The sequence below is a fragment of the Lates calcarifer genome, linkage group LG8 (genome assembly GCF_001640805.2).
Source record: "Lates calcarifer isolate ASB-BC8 linkage group LG8, TLL_Latcal_v3, whole genome shotgun sequence".
Taxonomy (NCBI): Eukaryota; Metazoa; Chordata; class Actinopteri; family Centropomidae; genus Lates; species Lates calcarifer.
The window spans coordinates 8,668,582-8,689,650 of record NC_066840.1 but is presented as its reverse complement, the minus strand read 5'-3'; the positions used below and the strand labels follow the sequence as shown (position 1 = coordinate 8,689,650).

General features: G+C 42.3%; 1 protein-coding gene across 2 annotated transcripts in view; it reads right to left on the bottom strand.

Moving 5' to 3' along the window:
* nlgn3a (neuroligin 3a) overlaps positions 1-21,069 on the bottom strand; it is a 115,725-nt gene that overhangs the window by 25,142 nt on the left and 69,514 nt on the right. For both annotated transcript variants that reach the window (XM_018675646.2, XM_018675647.2), the window contains one exon: positions 15,728-15,913. In XM_018675646.2, the coding sequence (XP_018531162.1) occupies positions 15,728-15,913 (186 nt within the window). The remainder of the gene's footprint in view (positions 1-15,727; positions 15,914-21,069) is intronic.

Genomic DNA, 21,069 nt, shown 5'->3' with positions numbered 1-21,069 from the left:
TCCTCTTTTCCATGGTAACATGCCTTTCACTGCAATCTGTCCGTTCTCATATCTTCTCCTATATTCTCTTCTCTCTGTTGTGTCTCTTGCTGCCAGTGCCAGTAGGCACACAGCTGTAGCCACATGAAATCCCCTGGAGTGGGAGAGTATGTGGACTTACATGTACACATGGACTGTGTGTGTGTGTGTGTGTGTGTGTGTGTGTGTGTGTGTTTGCACGGAGCTGAGCTGAGGGTAGCTGAACATGGGTGGAGTGGGGGGGTTGTGTGTATTTACGAAGGCCAGTCTTTAATGACAGTCGATCCAAAGGGTCTGGACCTGCTATAGCCAGAGCTGCATGTGTTTTTGTGTGTTATGTGTGTTCAGGATGTGTATACCAGTACTTGTGCCCATAAGTACGTGTTTGAGCAGTTATCGATGCAAGTCTGCGGAGATGACTGATGTGTGTGTACGGGCCTGTGTGTGTGACTTGACTGTGCTCGTCTATCAGTTAGGCTGCATGCTGGCACGCTCCACTTTCTCAATGTCAAGCTAACACATATTCAACAGCAACTAACGTCACAACACTTGACACATATCTCACCCACAGACATTCTTTTCCAGCACACATTCAGAGTGGCATCGGTAAGCCTATTGCCATTACTATAGAATGTGTCATTATCAGCTCCCATCACCGTATAAAGAAATGACACACAGGTCTGGTCTGTAGGACACAAATTAGAAATTTTCTCTCTTCACTCAACTTACTTTTACTTCTATTACTTTTAGGTTTTTTTAATATTTGAAATTATTAGAGGGAAATATGACAATAGCTTGACAATTTTCATGATCTGAGTATTATTATATTGTTCCTTCTTTTCTGCTGTTACGAGGATAGGGGATATGGGGTAGGTGGGTACTGACATTAGCTATGTACAATTTATTGCAACAGGCAGACCTTTGTCATAAAAGACATTTTGACATGAAATGTTAGGAAAAACACATGTAAATAATAAAATGAACAATGACTGAATTCATTTAGCTGCTTAGATTTCAGGGTCCTGGTATTGTGCATGCTGGCTCACTGTCACACTATCATGGCTTACTGTGACACTTGAATAGAAAAGAGCAATTATTAATGTTTTTAATAACACCTGAGCTTTTCTTGCTTCCACAGTCAAAATGTCTGCTGTAAAAAGGCCAGGTGTAGGGTGTTGAATTTTTTGTTATAGATCTAGAGACAAGCTGTTTGCGCATTGTGTTTCAGTTTTAATAACGTTTTATGGAGCTATTTGATTTCACAGTGCTTGCTCTTTATATAAATATATACTATAAATATATTTATAATATATAAATATATTATATAAATATATATACTTACAAGTATCCTTTTTTTGAAATACCTCTTTAAAAAAGTTATAATTTATTCATCAGCACTAATAATAATAACGCTAAACTCTTAATAAGAATAAGGCGAAGTTTCTTGGTACTGTCGGGTGGTATAATGTTGATATGCTATCACCATACCTAAATATAAAACTACTATTTTTTTTTTAACAGAAAAGATGTCATGTTAAATTTGTGGATGACACCTAAATATCATCATACCTTCAAACTCAGTCAGTCACTCAGACTGTGTGCTGTCTTCGTCTCTGCCTCTGTCCCCCTCATTGGCACAGAAAAGTAGAGCAGCAGTCAGGCGATAAAATTCCTGGATAAACTGCTAGCTATTCTGTGTGTGATGACAATCATTGATCACTGATCATTGATTAATATCTTGATCCTGATCAATGCCAGTCGGCATGAGGATATCAATCATCAAACTTCATTTTTGACTTTGTGAATAGCAATCTGACCAACCCTCGCTAACTCAAGGTATACTTACCAGCCTTTTGCGGGACTTTCATTCCAGGGTCTTCATTCACAGACAGATGAGAAGTTCTTAATGTGCCATGCTGGAACTCTTAACAATTAGTGAACTAAACATGCAAGCTGACCCATCTCCATCGACAACTACTGATGAAAATAGTTGAACTTCAAAAAGAGATAGTAGGTGGACTTTGAGTTGGGATTATGTCAAACCAGTATGCTATAGTATTTCATAATTACTGATTTAAATAACTTGATTTCAAAATGTAATCAATCTATTTTAATATTTATTTTAATTTTCATGGATATACTATATTTTGTTTTCATTTGAATGCAAAAAATAGGAGGGGAACATATGGATAAAATCCACTATCACAGCGTGTAGTTTTATACAGTCTTATTGATATTTATAGTGAGTTAGTGCATTGACAGACTAAACTGACAGACTGTTGAGGAATAAAATAGCCACACATAAATATCTGTAATCTAGCAAATTAAATACCTGACAAATCACAAGGTACTTCATCAGATAGATGCAAAAATTTAATAAAATTCTAATTTGACAGAAATCGTTCCTGCTTATTGATTTGCAACACTGGATTTCTGTCAGTTTGTCTCTCAGTGTATATCATTATATTCCCCATCCTCAATTTAAAACATGAAAGCTTTACAAATGTGTCGGCCTTGAGTGTGTATTATCTTTAAAAGCATGTTTTATCAATAGACAGGTTTTGCACACTGTTGTATTATCTCGGCTGCCTTATATTTGCCCATTATGGTATTAGTATTCACAGGTGAGAATATTTCATATTCTGTGTACACTGTCCCTGAGTACATTTCATTATATGACAGCAGTGTCTACAGTTGCTGTCATTTACTGTAAATAGCTTGGAGCATATCGGTTCTACCACACATTGATTTCTGTCAGTCTCTCCCCACGTTGCTGTGCACCTTGTTTGCCTGCATTTCTGCATGGGGAGCGTTTGCAACTGGCCTGTAATAACCCAATGAAACACCTCCATGGTGACATGTTTTCCTGTTTGAATTTTAATCAAACAAGGGCTACCCTTTTTTAGCCAGGGATGTGTTTTTGGCTTTTCAACCAGGGGTGCAGTGTTTTTGGCTCTGATCTGTGGCTGTTCCCATGAAAACCATCAGATATTCAGAGTGCCATCTCTGATGTCGCAGCTTTCCATCCTCCTCGCCAGCTTCATCAGTTTTGACACAGAGAAATAGACTTGTGCTTTTGGGTTCCTGGCAAATTATGGCAGCACCAATCTACAGTGTTTGAATAATTTAACAGTGGATTGCTTGGGGGAAATGAAAAAACACACCAAACTAACCCTTTCTTTCCTCAGGGTTTGAAGCATGGGGGATCATCTGTATATCCTTTGGGATTTTGTAATCTTGTATCTGTTTTGTAACATGTTTTGGTATCACAGAGGCTGTTGCCTGTTTCCAAGGAGAACTCAGGTACCCATACACTCCCAGGAGGTCAGGGTCAGAGGTGAAGATGGGCTGGAATAGGTAGTTGATCCACAGAGGGAAAGCTTATTCCATATAGCTCTTTAATAGAGACCAGAGGGAGAGGCAGTGTAGCAGAAGCTGGTAGGGCTGTAGCACAGTGGCGCTGTTTCCCATCGTGTCTCCCTCCCCTCTCCTAATGAGCATTCTATTAGCAGCTAGGGGACGGATTTAGGCAGTTAGGCATACGGAGAAGGCTGGCTAACAATGCAAGTGGTTAGCTAAACAGCTGTTCTCTCTCTGCTGCCACCTCCCATCCCCAACTAATGAAGCCCTCACAGATGAGCAGGAGTCCCGGGACATGCCAGAGAAAAGCCACAGATACCCAGACAGGGAATCTCAGTCACTCACAGGCCTCATAAAAAAAAAAAAAAAGTCTGTGTGGAGGATATCTTCACCGATAGGACAAGCAAGGCTCCAATTAGATAGTGGCTCTAAGGGGAACCCTAAGAATAGCACATTGGGCAAAAGCAGACATTTTTTATGAACACTCTGCGCTGCTCTATGTTTGGAAAGTAAACACTCTGCTATTGTTTTTACGACTGGAAAACGGCAGAAGCCATGATGCCTTTCATAATGGATAATAAGCAGATCGCTGTGATGATTTTTTGTGAAATGCTGCAACGCTACATGTCATTATCCTCTACAGTGTGAGTAGTGTTCACAGTGGTGGGCATCGATCAAGATTAGTGGCATGCCATATGGGTTTGTCAACATCTGAAATACTGCGGAGGATGCATGCTCTCCAAACAGCCTTCACTTAAACGAGGAGAAATGTTTCAGGAGTGATGCCTATTTTTCATTCTCTAAACACATGATGGTGCATTATGTTTGGCTAGCAAAAAGCAGTATTTGTTTTGGTTAAATGTTGAGTCTGTCAAAGTCTTGATTGTCTGCTGAGGCCCGGGTCACCTTCTAATGATACATGGGCTGAGATTTACCTTGGATTCCTATTTTTCCTTTGTTGAGCAGTCACTTTAGCTGTCAAGGCTGCTGCATGCCATGCTTTAAATGAAGGTCTGGTCTGAACGTGGGTCTGCTCACAGCTCGGGTGGGAGGTGTCTACACTTATAATATTTTGCAGCAATTAGCCAGGTGTGCTAAGGTGTGAAAATAGGCTGAGTTTTGAGCACTCTGCAATTTTCTGTTCTGTTCCTTCTTCACACAGCTACTTCTGTCACTGTGTTGAATACTAAACTGTTCCTCACGAACAGCTTTGAGGAAAAACTTTCCTTTTAGTGTTTGCTTTAATCTGCGTTTGTTAGCTCAAGGATAAGGTAGGAGTCGCATTGGGAGTTTTGTTTTACTCCTACATTTCCCTTCTTACTTTTCATCTAACAGATAGAGCACCTCACTGGTTTTTGATCCATTTCATTGCTGTGCTTTGTCAGCAAACACTTCCTCAGCACTTCCTGCAGCTGCTTCACAATAAAAGTGTCCCAGCTGTTCAGGGGACATGATCAATTTTCTAGCCAAAACCCTTTTTCTTGTTGCTTGATTGCTATATCAAACATTCTCTATTTTTGCAATTATTTTGACAAAAAAAGACACTGTTCTATCCAGGAAAATTATGGATTTGTAGAAGAAAGGGTTACCATTTTATTTCTCAACAGGAAAGGCGTCAAAGCCCTGTCCATGCTGCGAGAAATAAATTGTGGTGAAGGGACACTGAACTCTTTCTATTTTATTTATTTCAGTGGAGCAAGCTTATAAAATAGCCACCATTTATATATTAAACTCCCTTAAGGTCACGAAAACCCAAACATTCCCAAAGCAAAATACAAGAACATGACATGAGTGTCCTCAGTAGCTACGGCCATGGTGTCTCCAGTTCAGATTCTGCAGTTGCTACTGTCAAAAATGTTCAAATCCTACACATGAGGGCTTTAAGGTGCCCCAGGAGGGCTTTTTCTGCTAAGCGGCTGCACCAAGTGTTGAATTGTATCTCTAAGGTCAGCCACTGTGGACTTATCTTGTAATATTGTCAACGCTGTGCAAGCTGGCCATTTTTGGATCATTCTTTGTAGACAGATAATAGTGAAAATCTCACTATGAAAAAAAGTACATACGCCTCCAACAGCAACCCCAGAGCTGCACATGTTCATTATTTTTTCTGTTTATGATTCAACACCTCTCTATGTCAGACAGCTTCTCACCCCACCTCCAATTTAGCTAGTTTGGAGAAAAGGTGTGAATGATTTGCTGTCACATGTGGTCAGATGATATGTTGCACAAGCTAGTTTGTTAAAAGCATGCCTCGTGCCTGTGATTAATATTTGATTTGTGACATGCTGATGCAATTTTTCTATTTAAGTCCAAGTCTGATTGCATTTTTGTCTGTCAACAGTAGCCTCTCAGTCCAGGTATTTACCAAATATGAACGCTGTAACATGAAATAGAATTTCCTATCCAGGAAAAGGGAATTGTCTTCAAGTTGTGAAATAGCACATTGGCAGTATTGTTCTCTAACAGTTGCATTCGATTTGGTGAGTCACTCTCTTTTACCACTGAGAAGGATCTATAGCTTATGTTACCTCTCTAAGCTAAAAATCTATTACAGCCTTGCAGGCCTGAGAGCTAAAGATTTAGTCTTTTTTGTCAGGTTGCACAATGTTGGCCCTTTATAGTAGAGGTTTCTGCTTGTCAGCATGTTTGCTGAAGTTCCTCTCATTGGGGATTTCATTGTGCCCAGACTATGCAAATTTCACAGCTAAGGCTAATGCATTTGCACTGCCCAGAACTGAACGTCTTGGTAGGCAGGCTACGGCTTGTGACTGCACATGCACATGTTCACATACACACACACACTCACACACACAGGCGCACAGTGGACAGTTACCATGTGCACTTAGAGCACATTATATTAGTGATAAGGATCCAGATGGCATACATAAATGCCATTCTCTGTATCACATTTTTATAGGCTCTCACCAAGCAACTCACACCTGCTTAGTCCTAAAGCAAAGTAATTGGACTGATGTTTTTCCTATGCGACACTTCTTATTACACATTGAAAAAACAATTTTCCCTCCAAATCATTCTGTCTGTAAGCAGAGAGTGTAGCAAGCAGGCTCTATGTAAACAGAAAGATACATTCCTGGATGCCTATAATCACGCAGTAAACAAGCATTTTTCCTCTCTGTGCAGATGAAGCGGTTACACCAGAATTAAGTGAGCTCAGAATTATACATTTCCTATTTCAAAAATAATTTAAAAGAAAAAAAACATCACCTGAAAACATTTTGAAATACCTGGTAATGTTCCCTTCCCGCTCACAGAGGATGTATATAAATCACATGTTATGGAAACCTGTAAAATTGATGAGGAACGCGACGGTGCTCTCAAGCATGGCGTGGCTTTGGAGCAACTCCAGAGTATCTGTCTCTTATTTGTGCAGAGGCACAAAGCGCTTTTCTCTCAGCAGAGATAAACAGATGTACGGACACTGAAGGACTGACCTAGCCTTGCCACAGAGGTGAGCTGTCAGCAACAACAAGCAAACACAGAGTGCTCATGGTCATCACTAAAGGGCAAGGTTCAGCTAATTACACCATAGTGGTTCATCTGGCAGACAAACACCGAAACAACAATCCATTTAACAACATACGGTTCAACATCTACCCATTTGTGTTGCCTGGTGAGAAATGCCTAATGAATAAACACTTATACAGTCATGGGTAAAAAAACAACAAAAAAAAGAAACAAATAAAAATGTTCAGTGAGGAAGACAAAAAGAGAGCAGACAGTGCAAAAGAAAAGATGGATGGACATAATGAAATGTGAAAATAGCGTAAGGGAAACTAGTGAGCGGTGGCAGAAATTGGGCCAATATGTGTGGAACAAGAGGGAATAAAGGGAGGGTGAGAGAGAGAGAGGGAGAGATGGAGAAGGTGTGAGAGGAGGAGGGAGGTCAGTAGATTTGTGGAGATAGGCGGAGGAGGAGGGGGAGAGATGAGCCCCCAGTGCTCAGCTGTCAGTGCTTCCTCTGCAGGTGGGGCAGGAGGAGTGCCAAGTCCCTCTCTCCCACTCACACAGACACCCATGCATCGCTCTATAATGGATGCTTTACACTGGTGCCAGAGAGAGAAAGAGTGAGGCCGAAGGAGGGAGACATGGTAAGAAGACGAAAGCGAGATACTGGGGGGGGGTTCTGGAGAAAGAAAGAAACTGCTATGAGGAACAGGGAAAAGGAGCTGAAGAAAATGCCTCAGAGATTAAGGCGGTGGAGTCGAAGCGAGTGTAGCGAGGAAATGGATAGACAGACAGACAGACAGAAACTTCCATCAAGTCATTATACCAATCAAGAGAGGAAACAGACGAGACAGTCTGGGAGCAGTATGATGCAGCTATTGGTTTAATTGATCTAAAGCCTAGCAGGATCAAACGATGGCGGAGCACGTCCAGGAGCTGCAGCCACCGTTCCCCCTCCACCGTGACTGTCACTGTCCATTAGGAGGTGTATGAATGCACCTTTGACAATGATTTATCAAGAATGATTCATAGATGGCATCTACCTGAACTAATGACTTGCCAATGTCTTCACTGGGGATTGCAGGTCATCAACAGATGACATATTCTGTTGTCACCTCGTTCATCAGCTACGATTAGATTCCAAAAGTAATCTCAGCGATACATCACCAGATGGGTCTCATTGTATTGTCTTGGAGGATATTGCTGAGACAGCCCATGTGTGCCACATGTCGCTCAAGCTGCTGAAGCCTGTCGGTACAGTGGTGGATCTGGGGCTACAGGTATATGCAATGCACTGAGCTATTACCTTGGCTGATGGAGGCATGGATTTACCAAAGTACTCAATTATCCCCTGCTTCTTTCTCTGACCTGCTGCTTGGCTCTTTAACACCTATAACTCCATGCTTTATAGGCTCAACTACCTGCTGCAAGCAGAGACAGACTGATGGCTGGGCTACCTGAATGAACTGCCTTCACCGTTTTCGGGCCATTTGTCAATTCTTCATTCCTCTGCTCTCTTCTGGCTAGGGATAGGGTAAAGCTGGCTGCCTCTGATGGACAGCCCAGCTGGATATTATTCTCAAGCGTGTTACCTCAAACTGGCTATGTGACCTCACTGGAGTCATCTTTACCCTAATAACACCCCTTCCCACCTCAAATTACTCTGCAGGACCCTTTTTTCTTCTGCTCAGTACAACTTTGCCTTCATTTTCTCTTTGCAATGATGAGTAGTGGAGAGAAAACCTATTTGCTGCCTGAATTAGGCCATTTCCAATTTCTTTCAAGTTCAAAAGAGAGTAATACCTTTTAGTTGGTGGGTAATCCTCTATCTTTGTTTTGTAAAAATAAAGCAATTTTCTTCTGCTATACAAAGCCACTGCCGTTCAAAGAGTGACGGAAAAATGCCACATAGGCCACTTGTTAAAATCAGTTTGCTTTTTCCCCACAATGACGGCCACAGTATATGGCAGACAACAAAGCTGAGTAGTCAGCGTAAATAAATACAAGCATTCTTGCTCCACAGAGATGGCATCCCCCTGGTTTAATTATCGCTCTTGTCAATCGAGGTGGAAGAATACGGCACCTGACAAGGCGCGTCCCCATTCTCTCATCTCGCATAGGCCTTTTTCACACCCTGAGATGCACAGACACCCTTCAGCAAACAGCCAAATCAAACCTCGAGATGGAGGCACTCTGTTGCCCCAAACACCCAGGTAACTTTACAGTGTCGAGTTGCTGAATGCCTTTGACACCTCAGAAATGGGGTCTATTCAACTTCGACAATTGTCCCTGGTTTTTCTCAAGCACAAGGCATTTGCACAACAATGGCAGCTGCTTCGTGTATGAATAACATCCCAGGGATGTGGTTATGCAGCTATCTTTCCCGGTGACTCCAATTCACATTCTGGCTCTTGCAAGGTGCCTTTATTTAATGCTTAAACTCCACAGGCGATGGATGGCTGCTACAGGATGCCTGAGCCCACAGAAATGAAGTTGACACTGAGTGCGGATGGATCGCACCTCCCGATCCAGATACGATGAGGGCTCAGCACAGGAACATTATGGAGTGGGGGGTGTGCAGGCCTTTAGGCCATTCCGCAAGGAGAACCTCCCATGGGTCTCATTTCAGAGAGGAAACCCACACGTGTTATTTTCAAAGGTCATAGCCAGATGTAACATTACAGCTAAAGCAGTGATGTAATGTAACTCTCACAACTCTTGGTTTATATGGCCTGTTGGCCTCTTTCTCCATGCTGTAAGATAGGGTAATTTGGAGCAGCATTTGCATTAGCCTTGGATTTAGTGTCGATATTTCCAGATACAGCCATAAATGAGTGCACAAGTTCTGAAATGCAACACATCCTCACAATTCCCAGCAGCAGCGGCACTACAAGAGAGTTTGTGTTGTTCCCTCTGAGGACAACCACAAGCCTGCATGTACATGGTAAATGATTGTCAGAGCAGAGGTTAGGTGCTCATGGCAACGCAAGCTTTGAATCCCACACCGGGAGCACTGTATCAGCAAGACTGACAGAGGCAGATTGATTCGTGGTCCAATAAACGTTGTTGTCAGTCTTATTTCCTTCCTCTATAGGTTCACGAGTTAAATACATGCCAGAAACAGCACAGTAGTCATTTGCAGTGATTGTGCAGACAAATCACTAGAGGGCCCAGACAAGACCTTTCAAGGAGGTCTGATCCCTAACCTTCCCCTGCTGCAGGTGGAGTCACTCCGAATGTCATTTATCCTCTAAATATTAAGCATTTCCAAAATAACTGTTAAATATACATAAATATAAATATAAAAATACTAAATAATAATACCAAAAAAAAAAAAAGTTTGCACATTCAGATTGCTTGTTTTGGTTTTGACAAACTACCCCAAACCCTAAAGATATTATCATAGAAGAAAACCAGCAAATATTCACATCTGTGGATCTAGAATCACTGATGTTTTTTTTTTTTGTCATTTTTGCTTTAAAAATTGCTTAAATGATTCACTGATTATCCAGATGATTGCCAGTGAATGTAGCTAACTGATTAACTGATTAAACAGCTTATTATGTAAGCTCTACACACATATTGTGATCATTATACACGTTAGAAACACTGTATGTACAGTTCACAGTTATGCACTAACACTGTATGAAACAGAGTATACAGAATCCAGTATCTCTACAGTGCAGTAGATATGGGACTATGAGGAAAATGACATAACTTATTAAAAGATAAAAACAGAATAAAAGAAATAAAAATGACCAAATTAAATACACTTTATCAATGTATGAGGGGTGAAACATTAAAAATCATTTAAAAAATGTGATGATTAATCATTCTTTGAAGCATGACTTTTCCCCCCTGAACCAGCTCCATCAGACTCAGCTGTATGTGAATACTGCTTGTCTGCAGTCAATGTGATACTGAAGCAGATTTCTGGATTAGTGAAGCAGTTCGTAGGATATAATGAAAAAAAAGAGGGGTCCAGTTGTGTATGTACATATTAGAAGATTGTTAGCCTAAAGCCATGATTTAATTTGTTACAAATTATTATTATTATCATGATTATTATTATTATTATTGCTACTCCTGCTCACTTGTTGCCTCTGTGTAATAGTGTCATTTCTTTATGAAATGGGTGTTTTCGTTTGCGTGACACAGGAAGGGGTCATGTCCTCCACACGGAGGGTGGTGGTAGGGATAAGAAGGCGTTTTAACAGAAATAACAAAACTGTGATGAGTGTTGCTGGGTGTAGCTTTTGATGGTAACACTGACCAGTTCACTAAATGACTAAATGTTGATGGATTAAGTTAATCAAATCAAGTTAGACACTGTAAATTTATTAAATTAAGTCTTTATCAAGTTTAAATGTAAGACCAAATGTTTCCACTGGATTAAACTTTCATCAACTCGTTTTCCCATTTAACCTACTAATCCTCTAATAAGTGCAGATCTAAATTTCTGGGCTATAATTTGTGGTAATAAGATACTGCCACATTCACCAACGCTGTGTGTCATTTTAGTTTAGGTTATGAGAGTTTTTCTTTGCCTTCAGATGATTCATCGACTGCACATACTTGACCAAACTTGATCATAAAGGACAAGGCAGTGGTGTAATAATCACATCACACTCAAGTCACTCTAACAGAAGCCCTAGTTTCTTATCCAATCAGCTGAAGGAAATTGTACAGTGATACATCAATTCCTATGACTTCCAAGTCACATCTTTTCCAAGACTACATGAATCATAAACTCTCCTCCACAGCAAGTAGTTCACTATGAAGAGCAGCCATTAATAAAGTTAATATTTCAGATTTGATTTGAGAAAAATGTCCTGCCACGCCATTTGATTTTTTCAATCACTCTGATCCTCTATTTCTACACATCCCACGATGCTTTCCTTCATTTAATCACCTTCTATGCTATCCTTCAAACTAAATGGTTTCAAAAACTTGTTACCCTTTCCTGAAAACTGAGTACCTGTCACACTGCCCCCTTAATACTCATGGTTAAAGGGGTTTCAGTGTTTGCCTGGTGGTGTCTTGCATTAAAAAGCCTTGGTTCACATTGCACTGCTGTAATAAAACCCAAGCATTTAACATGCACATTTATGGTCCTCAATAACCCAGAAGTCTTAATAAAAATGAAAGCTGACATTGGCATGAAGGATCCTCCACACTAGCTGTCTTTAATGTCCAAGACGTTCCATTAAAAGGGGAGCACTTCCTTAGAAGCGGAGCTTTTATCCTGATTGCTTACAGGAAGAGAGGAAAAAAAAAGAAACCAAATGACCTTCAGCGCCTCTACAACTAGCCCTTCCCTCATGAGTGCTTTGAGGATAGACACCCCTGTGCACACGTGCACGATGTGTGTAGATATACAGTATGTTTCCTGTAGGTTGTGTAGGGTGAAACACATATCGACTTTCACACATGCAGTAAGAGCTATATAGGAGATAGATCTACAAATACATGTCTTAGTCATTGGCTACTTGATATTCTGTTCATGCGCAGAGAAACCATCTAACTTTTTATATCATAATGATTATTAGGAGATAGAGAAAAAGCCAAATCTGCATGTTCAATTAATGTCTGTGCGATGCCAGATAGATAATACATAGGGCTGGCTAATGTCCTTGCTTCTGAACTTCTTCAGCCGTTTTCTGTTTGAAGCCGGAGAAAAAGAAGATGGGGACAGAGATTTCCCTCTGTGGGAACACAACTGTTGAGCTACATTTAATAAGCTGGTCAAAAACACTCTCCTGCTGAGAGAGACTGTGCTTTTAATGACCATTCTGCTTCCAAAGTCTCAGATGTGCAGCTAGATTGCTTGCCACACAGCAGACAAGGCAGCCATCTTATTAATAGCAATGCACCACACATGCTGCAGACTAGGGAGCACAAACCCAGAGAGGCAGAAAGGGAGAGAGAGACACACACACACACACACTGGCACATGGAGAGAAAGCGTGTGTCCCTCGCATGCTTTTACTGTCTGTGAAGGCAGGGAGACAGATGGGTGCAGTGAGGAGGAGATTAGATGGAGGAGGCAGGGCAGGGACCGGGGGTCTAGAAAATCCAGCCCTCACGAGAGGACATCCAGACCAGCCTCCACGCAGGCCAGAAGGGGGAGGCTCGGTTGATGGATGTACCCTGCGACTGGAGCCCTCGGCACGCCCACATGGAGACGCCACCAAGGCCAGGCCAGAGGAGCAGGCAATCAAAGAGAGAGGCCGGAGGGCTAGGATGATATAGGAGGATCCAGCTTATTAAATAGGCTTCAGGAGGAGCATGGAGCATCTGAAGTAAGTTGTCACTCTGCCACCAGTAGGCATAAAAGGAGTCTCTGTTAGATGGAAAGTCTATGCACTGTAGGCAGTGATGACAGACTGTGTACAGTAAGAGTGGGAATACTGTCATTAAATACACCGACACACCAGGGAGCTCCAGAACAGTGTGTCATCGCTGATTTACTTTCTCTTTTTTACCTTGGCCTCACGCTCCTGCATCTGAGCAGCAGGTGAAGGAAAATCCTGTGTGTGAGCGCGAGCGTTGATTTGTGTGCACAAAGAAATGTGAATTCTATCCTATGTTACAATATCCCACCTTATTCTACTCCAGAATTCAAATATGTGACATTCAATGCCACACCGCTTCCTCTATTTCTAGGACGAGCGCATGAATTTTCATTCATGAACAAATCGTAATAAAAAGTCAAATCAGGAGACGAGGGAGTAGCCATGACGCATTGTTTACAATCTTGTTTCCTGACTTAATTTCCATCCGGAGTGCAAAGTAGGAAACTCAATATAAGGCGCTCTTCCTGAGATGCAACAGTCTGCTAACATGGATAGGAAATCATTACACAAATCCATTACTAGAGGCCACCTGAAACCAGGTGTGCTCATGCCACAGTGTATAATTCATTTGATTATAGATTTTTACTTCAATTTTCATCGCCACGCAGATCTAGATGCTTTGATTCCTTTCTTGTTTACTGCGTTGTCTTGGCAACAAGAACATCCTACCAGTTTTCACTTCAGCAGTTAAGACTATAGGAGAGGAGGGGCAGAGTACAGCGGAGGTTGTGAAAGCAGGTGCAAAAAGACATTTCTTCACTTGGATTTCCTGTCACATCCAGCAGCCCACTCCAGTCCTAAACTTTATATAATTACAACAATCTGTCCTCCGAGAGAGACTGTGTGAAATCTGATTGCCATTGGTAACATTCACAGCAAGAGTCCTGGCGTGATAGAAGGCTTCCTGTTTCAATTTCCTAGGATCCCTCAAGTTTTACTCGCTCTTTTTTTTTTTTTATTTTTTATCCCATCAGTGGGGCATACATTTCCATTCAGGGGAAAAAACAGACCCGGTAATATCCAATTTACTGGGAGGCAGAGGAGATGGTTTCACTGGCAGTATAATAACATGCTACATGGAGCGTAGCATTATGGAGTATGAATAAAAAAGGCATTTATGGTAAAAATTCAATCGAAAAGCAGTCATCATTCATCGGAGGAAATCAAGGCAATTAGTAACACTTTAATGCAAATTGGAGAACGCAAAACAAATCACAAATCCCTGGCACTGAAATGGAGCACAGGGAAGAACAGCTCAAATGACCTCTTTCAAATGCACGTCGGTCTACGAATCAAAAATCCACAAAGAGAGATTTTACTCTGCCTAGTGACAAGAAGAAGAATCACGTGTTTGTATTAGTGTGTGTTGGTGTGTTTGGTGTTTTTGCAGCTGTGCCACTTAATAGTTCCCTGACCACAACAGTGCCTAAGACCAGTCTTCTTTCTAACGCAAGACTGATTTCTTTAATGCAGTTCATTTCCATGTAATGTATGGTAAAAGCCCCATGCCACATTTCTAACCATGTGTGTCTAAAGCAGAATGTCTGTGGCTTGTTAACATGTTCACAAGCCAGGCTACGTGAGCGTGGCCGAATGTAAAGATTTCTCATTTGGAATATTACCGCGACATAAACAATGCAGCAAAACATAAACACTGTTGCACAACAGCACCTCAGTGTGCTGATAGCCTGTTATGTACACAACACTGCTATCAATTACATGCAAGAAAACAGCCAGCTTTTAAACGGATGGATGATTATGTGAATGACAGTAATAATTCCAGGTTAAGGATTATGCAGTGTCCATTTGGCTCTGCAGGGTGCAGTTGGAGGCTGACGTTCATGGCTGGAACTCCTAGCAATAGTTTATTTGCATGAGCCAAAGCCCTTCCTGCAAGAACTTCAGTTGAAGCAGTTGGGCTCCATCTTAATTCAATGGTGCATTAGAGGAGCACGAGTATGAGGGATGTTTATCGCATGTCCAGGTTAAGCGCACATGCTGCATTTAGTATTAAAGACATGGCTGGCATGGGCAGTAAATCATCATGAAGTAGCATTAAGGTAGCTAGCAGATAAACAGCATTGCTTGTAAAGAGAGCAGTGTGTGTGTGTGTGTGTGTGTGTGTGTGTGTATGTCACTAAAAAGCTCCCCCTGGTACACCATGTCCTTTTTTTTTTTTTTTTTTTTTTTAAATCTTGCTTACAAAAACACATTATATCTACATGTTTATTTCTGACATGCATTATACTAGCAAACCAGCAGAGTACGTCTAGCACCACGTGTGGGTTTGAAATCTGCCGTGGACTTTCAATTTCCCAATGGGAATGAACGTCACAGCAATTTAAATGCAAACACCTGCCTCTTAAAACATTTGCTATGCTGCACAGTACAGTAGAATACATTACTCAATAACTTGTGACCTGCATCGCCAGTTTCTAATATTGAGCAGCCTACACACCAGCAGGCATGAGCTCCACAGCTGTACCATCTATTACCCCCTCCCCCACCCTTTCCCTGCTATGCCATACCTTCAGAGTGGTGGGAGAGGGTGAGCAGGCTGACGCAGGAGGCTCCGATCCCAGAACCGAACACAGTGATGCGGTTGGAGTCTCCGCCGAAGAAGCCGATGTTCTCGCTGATCCACCTTAAAGCCTGGATCTGGTCCAGGAGCCCGTAGTTCCCTTTAGCAGCCTGGTCACCAGTACTGAGGAAACCTGCAAATACATACAGGGATTAAGAGATTAAAAACTCACGCAGAGAGAGCTAATCAAACAAATAATATTGTTTTCCATACTGACATGAGCCCAAATGGACAAGTACAGTAGGTGGACTGCAACTTGCACATGCAGTATCTGCTTACTTTCCATGTGTGCCAGCAACGTGAAAGGTTATCTGCAATGGCTGACCCTACCCCACGATTTTGTCAGAGGAACTATCATACTAGGTGACAGCAGCAGTGAAATCATGACTTATTAGATGACACGGCTGTTGGTAAAATAGGAGTGCGTGCGACCACATGTCATCTGCACCTTATGGGAAATCGATGGCACGTCTCCCCGGGTGAACACCTATCATCAGATATATTGAGCAGTCCTGATGAAAACCTTACGAATCCATGAAAACTCCACCGACAGAGACAGAAAAAGACAATAAGTGATAATAAGATTTACAATCATTCTGAAGCTGCAACCCTCCTCCATATGGACTGCGACCTCATTTTATTTCCTATCTGAGTTAACCACCTTCCGCTGAGAGTGTCTGGACTCTCTCTCCCTCACACACACACCCTGTAGTGCCACATACTTTCACTCTAAACATTCACAACAGGCGCTATCCGGGCACATTTTCCTCCGTGTCTGTGTAATCTGCTATATGATGCCTGAGTTGGACAGTGAGCCTCTCCTGGGTACATCAGAGCTCATGTTAACACACTGCCTTCTCCCAGCTGCTCTCCAGGGCCAAAGCCCCACTTGAATGATGGGTAATCGAGAGTCACGGGAGAGGATCAAAGGCAAGCAATCCCTGAAGTCCCCAAGGTGGACTCAGTGTCCATCAAACCCCTGAACATGCATAAGAGGTGACAGCTAGGAGACATGCGTGGACCCCCTCTCTCTTTAGTGGCAATAGCGCCAAACACTTCACAAGCAATAAATGTGTTGGTGGTGAATGTTCCTCAAGCCTCCAGTGATGGTCTCTCAGAATTGTTTCTAACATCTATTCCATGGTCTATGCCTCCATATAATGATGAGCTCTCTGTGTTTAAGTCCTAAGGGGGGAGACAGGAATAGTTTTGATATCAGCAATGCAAAGAAAGGATCAAATCTGTGTTCTTTGACTCAGGTCAGTACGGCGATTCTCACTTTAGATAAACACAGATTAGAAAGCAGCTGCTCCAGGCTCATTAGCTGTTTATGGTATGTATGTACAAAAAGGTTTCATGTCTGCCAGTGTCTGCTTTCTGCTTTTTTTTTTTTTTTCCCTTGTCGTGTGAATCAGAGACTATAGAGGGCACAACCCCTGCCCCACCCCCGGCAGCACACCCGCCTCGCACCGAGTGCCTGTTGGCAGCAACAAAGAGGGTGGGCAGGGGAAAGGCCAGGCCTGATCATCGATAGGAGAGAGGCGGTGGCACAGGAAGCAAAGCGGGAGACAAATGGATCAACAGATGGTCTCCTTCAGACGCATCCCTGAGGATGACAGAGCAGCAGGGCACATGCAGAGAGAGAGAGAGAGAGAGAGAGAGAGAGAGAGAGAGAGAGAGAGAGTGAAAGAGACAGGCAAAGGAACAGAGACAGACACAGACAGAGAGGAGAAAGCAGGACTCCAATTGAAGAGCTTTTTCTTTTCTTTCTCTCTGGCGGTTTCTCCTCGCACTCCATCATAACTAAAGGACAACAGCTTTTACAACCCTTGCCCGGGTGCTGTGGGGAGAGAGGATACGTGACTCTCCCAGAATAACTGTGATTTGCAAAATGGTTCACACTTCACCAAGTATATGTCAGATGGGTTAAGAAATGTCAGGAGACTGGCATTGTAAAGGGGATTCTGTGCAACTGTTAGCCTAATTGAAAAGATATAGTAAACATTATCCATTTGGCAGTATAATATGAGGCATTACTAAATGACAAAATGTAAATCATTAGAGCTGGATCCCCATCTGGCAGAACAAAACACTGCTCAATGCTCTAGTCTGTTGTGACTTTTTTGTTTAGCCGTGTTGATTCTTCTGCATCTATAAATGAAACTGGTCATTAAAATGTAGACGTAGAATCCAATATCTCAGACAAGACACGCTGCGGGCACCATTTAAAAATACATCTAATATAGCTGCTGGTTATGTTTTAATTGGAAAGGTGACAGAAAGTATTTTCTTTGGAAAGCAATTATGATAGCAGAATAATTGTTTTTATGCGTAGTTATTTCAATTTTTATATTTATAGTGGTCCGATGTCTTTATGCATGTATGCTCTGCAGGTGTTTGGCTTTTTTTGTTTTATGGATATTTCTTAATGTCCATCACCTATATGAATCACCCACAGACTTTCAGTTTACTTTGCTAGAATAGCATACAGAAAAATATACATATTATTGACCTAAGACACACTCTGATTACTTAAACAATGACACATAAAACACCATATAGTTGCACTTTGTGTCTGGTTTGAGTTATCTAAATATCTCCTTTCCCACCAGGGATTGGGTGATAGATTTCCAGATCTAGCAGATGATCCCCGTCTGATCAGCACTGTGTGGGCTTTGGCTGTACATGAACCGTGATGTGCAGAGCACTATCTGTTCACAGCTCACACCTACACAGGACCTTGGGATTCTGGGCTGCAGCTCTGTGCTTCTCAACTACTTGGTCAGGCTGGTTATGTGCTTGACTGCGCTACTCAACCTGACATTCAGCTGGAGTTTTTTTTTTTTTTTTTTTTTTTTTAATACACACTAGGTGCCGCTTTACAATAAGCATTTAATTATAAACGGTAATCACATAATATCCATCTTTGTTAGCTGACTAAATTCAAATCAATATGCAAATTCACTTTTAAATGATCTGACCAATTAACTTTGGCACAAACAGTATACACAATTACAGTGTCCCAGTCAAGTTAATTCAACAAACATAAAGTAATCATTAAATAGTAAATAGCTCAAGTTGATCTGATACTTTGAAAGTAAAGTGCATACAAATTAATTGGAAGTAATTTAATTTTCTCAGTGACTTTATTAATCTTGCCTGTTGTGAGTTCTCTAACAGACTGTAGATTAAATGTGGGATATTTTTCAATTCACTCTCAATAACTGAACTCAAGCTTTATGGCTATGGGTTGAATAGAAACTTTTTTTTCTCTTGAAATACAGGACACATTTGTATATCAAGCTCAAGTAGTTCAGTGGAAATGTTTAGATGAAGGAAATAGAATATTGAGAAAAGGAAAAAATGCCCTCAAGTTGAACTACACAGGAGGGAAGGAATCATATAACTGATCTTTATTTAAGACAGCCTTCTTAAGTCTAGTACACCAAGGCCAAAATGTGTTTAATAAGAAGTATTTAGAAAACTGGTTATGTAAGCATCACTTGAAAAGGGTCATACCAATAAATAACATCTAAAATTGTCAGTTGAAACAAAGATTTCCAAATATGGACTCTAACCTGTCTGAACACGTCGGCTGGATTAGAAGTGGGATTTACACGAGCATTTCTTATTCGCTGCAAGCAGACTGTATGAGTTAATAACAGTGATTTTGTGCTCTTTCTCCGCATGTTAGAACTGTAATTTGTCCTGACTGATTACATGATGTGTTTTTGTATCGTGTCTCAAAGCTGTTCTTCCCTGACAGTGATGCGGTGCACTTCTGCCGTTTGAGGAACTGGTATTTTCCTCCTTGTGGCAGCGCGTAGTCCGAGATTCAGTTCTGATCTCAGTCGGAGTGGCAGCGCTGACCGTGGTCTGGTCGTGGCCTGGGTCAGGTCGCACCTGTCACCTTGCATCGCCCCTCACCCGGACGAAACATTGTGTGCACGGCAGTACAGCTCCCCCTGCGAGGAACTTAGACGCCCTCGTCACCATAACGTGATTGGAGGGTCAGTTAATGTATACAGCATGATGGCGCACCCCCCCCCCCCCCCCAGTGTTTGAGCTTCGGCTGTCGTGCTGGGAGTGGTGCGTGAGCAGCAGGCACTGATTCTTGGAGGGCAGGGGATCACCACTCAAATCTAGCACCTCTCCATTTCCGCACATTTTCACACACCAGCCACAATCATTGCATCGCCCGAATATCAGCAAAAGAGAGTTTATTTTTCGAAAAAGGCCAGCGCTGAGCGTGATGCCACATAACGCATTTTGTGGTCTTGATCATATTCTGTCAATAAGCATACGCCACTATCTCAGTCTAAACTGCGCGTCTCTGTTTCCTCCTGAGCCGTGGCAGTGATTTCCTTTAGCCTATGCCTCTCAGCATTGATATTGCTCTATTGATTATGATTTAAATGTCTGTTTCCTATACGGCGGGCTATAACTCACAGTGTAGCGGAAAGAGGCGATGATAATGATCGCTCCGACCCCAGACATCTCTCTTAGCCTGGTCTCCCAGATAATGGAATGTGTGTAAAGTAATGGTGGAGAGTGAGAAGGGGGCGAGGAAGGGGTGAGGGGGAGGGCAAAAGCTTGTTATTGAGCTGAAGAGTGAGCTTACACATGGACAGATGGAGGGAACGGATAGGGAGGTGGAGAGGGAGGATGGGAATAACAGCGGTGACGTAACAGAGGGGAAAGTTTTTTGGTTTTCTGTTGGATTCATTCTCGCTTTTACTTCATTCCTTTCTCTTTCTCGCTCTCTCTCTCATCGCGTCCCTCTTAGGGGCTGCCGATTAACAAGGCCGTCTGTGTCCAAACTCTCCTTTCGTACTCTCCCCCTCCCCCTGCGTCTCCCTCTTGCCCTCTCCCTCTATCTTTTCTCCCCCCCTTCTCTTCTCTGGGGAAATAAAAGCCCACACAGTCGCAGCCTTGACAGCCTCCCCTAAGAATTCCCCACTACAAAAGAGCTCCAACTTCCCCCCCAGCCAGGCCCGAGCTGAATGGAAGCCTCTGGGGTGTGGATGAGAAGCAGAGGAGGAAAGGGGGCCACCCTCCGCACAGCCACATAAAGGGCCTGTGTATCAGGCTCACGATGAGCAAGGGACATACCCAGCAGTCCATCCTCTGCTCAGGGAGTCATTCCCACAAGATTTTTCATTTTCATTTTCTTTTTTTCTTTTTTTTTGGTGGGTGGGGAGGTTAGGATTTCAGCACACTGACAATACTCAAAAAAAAAAAAAAAAGCTGGATGAAGGAATAGGGGCAGGTGGGGGGTGTGGGCCTGAA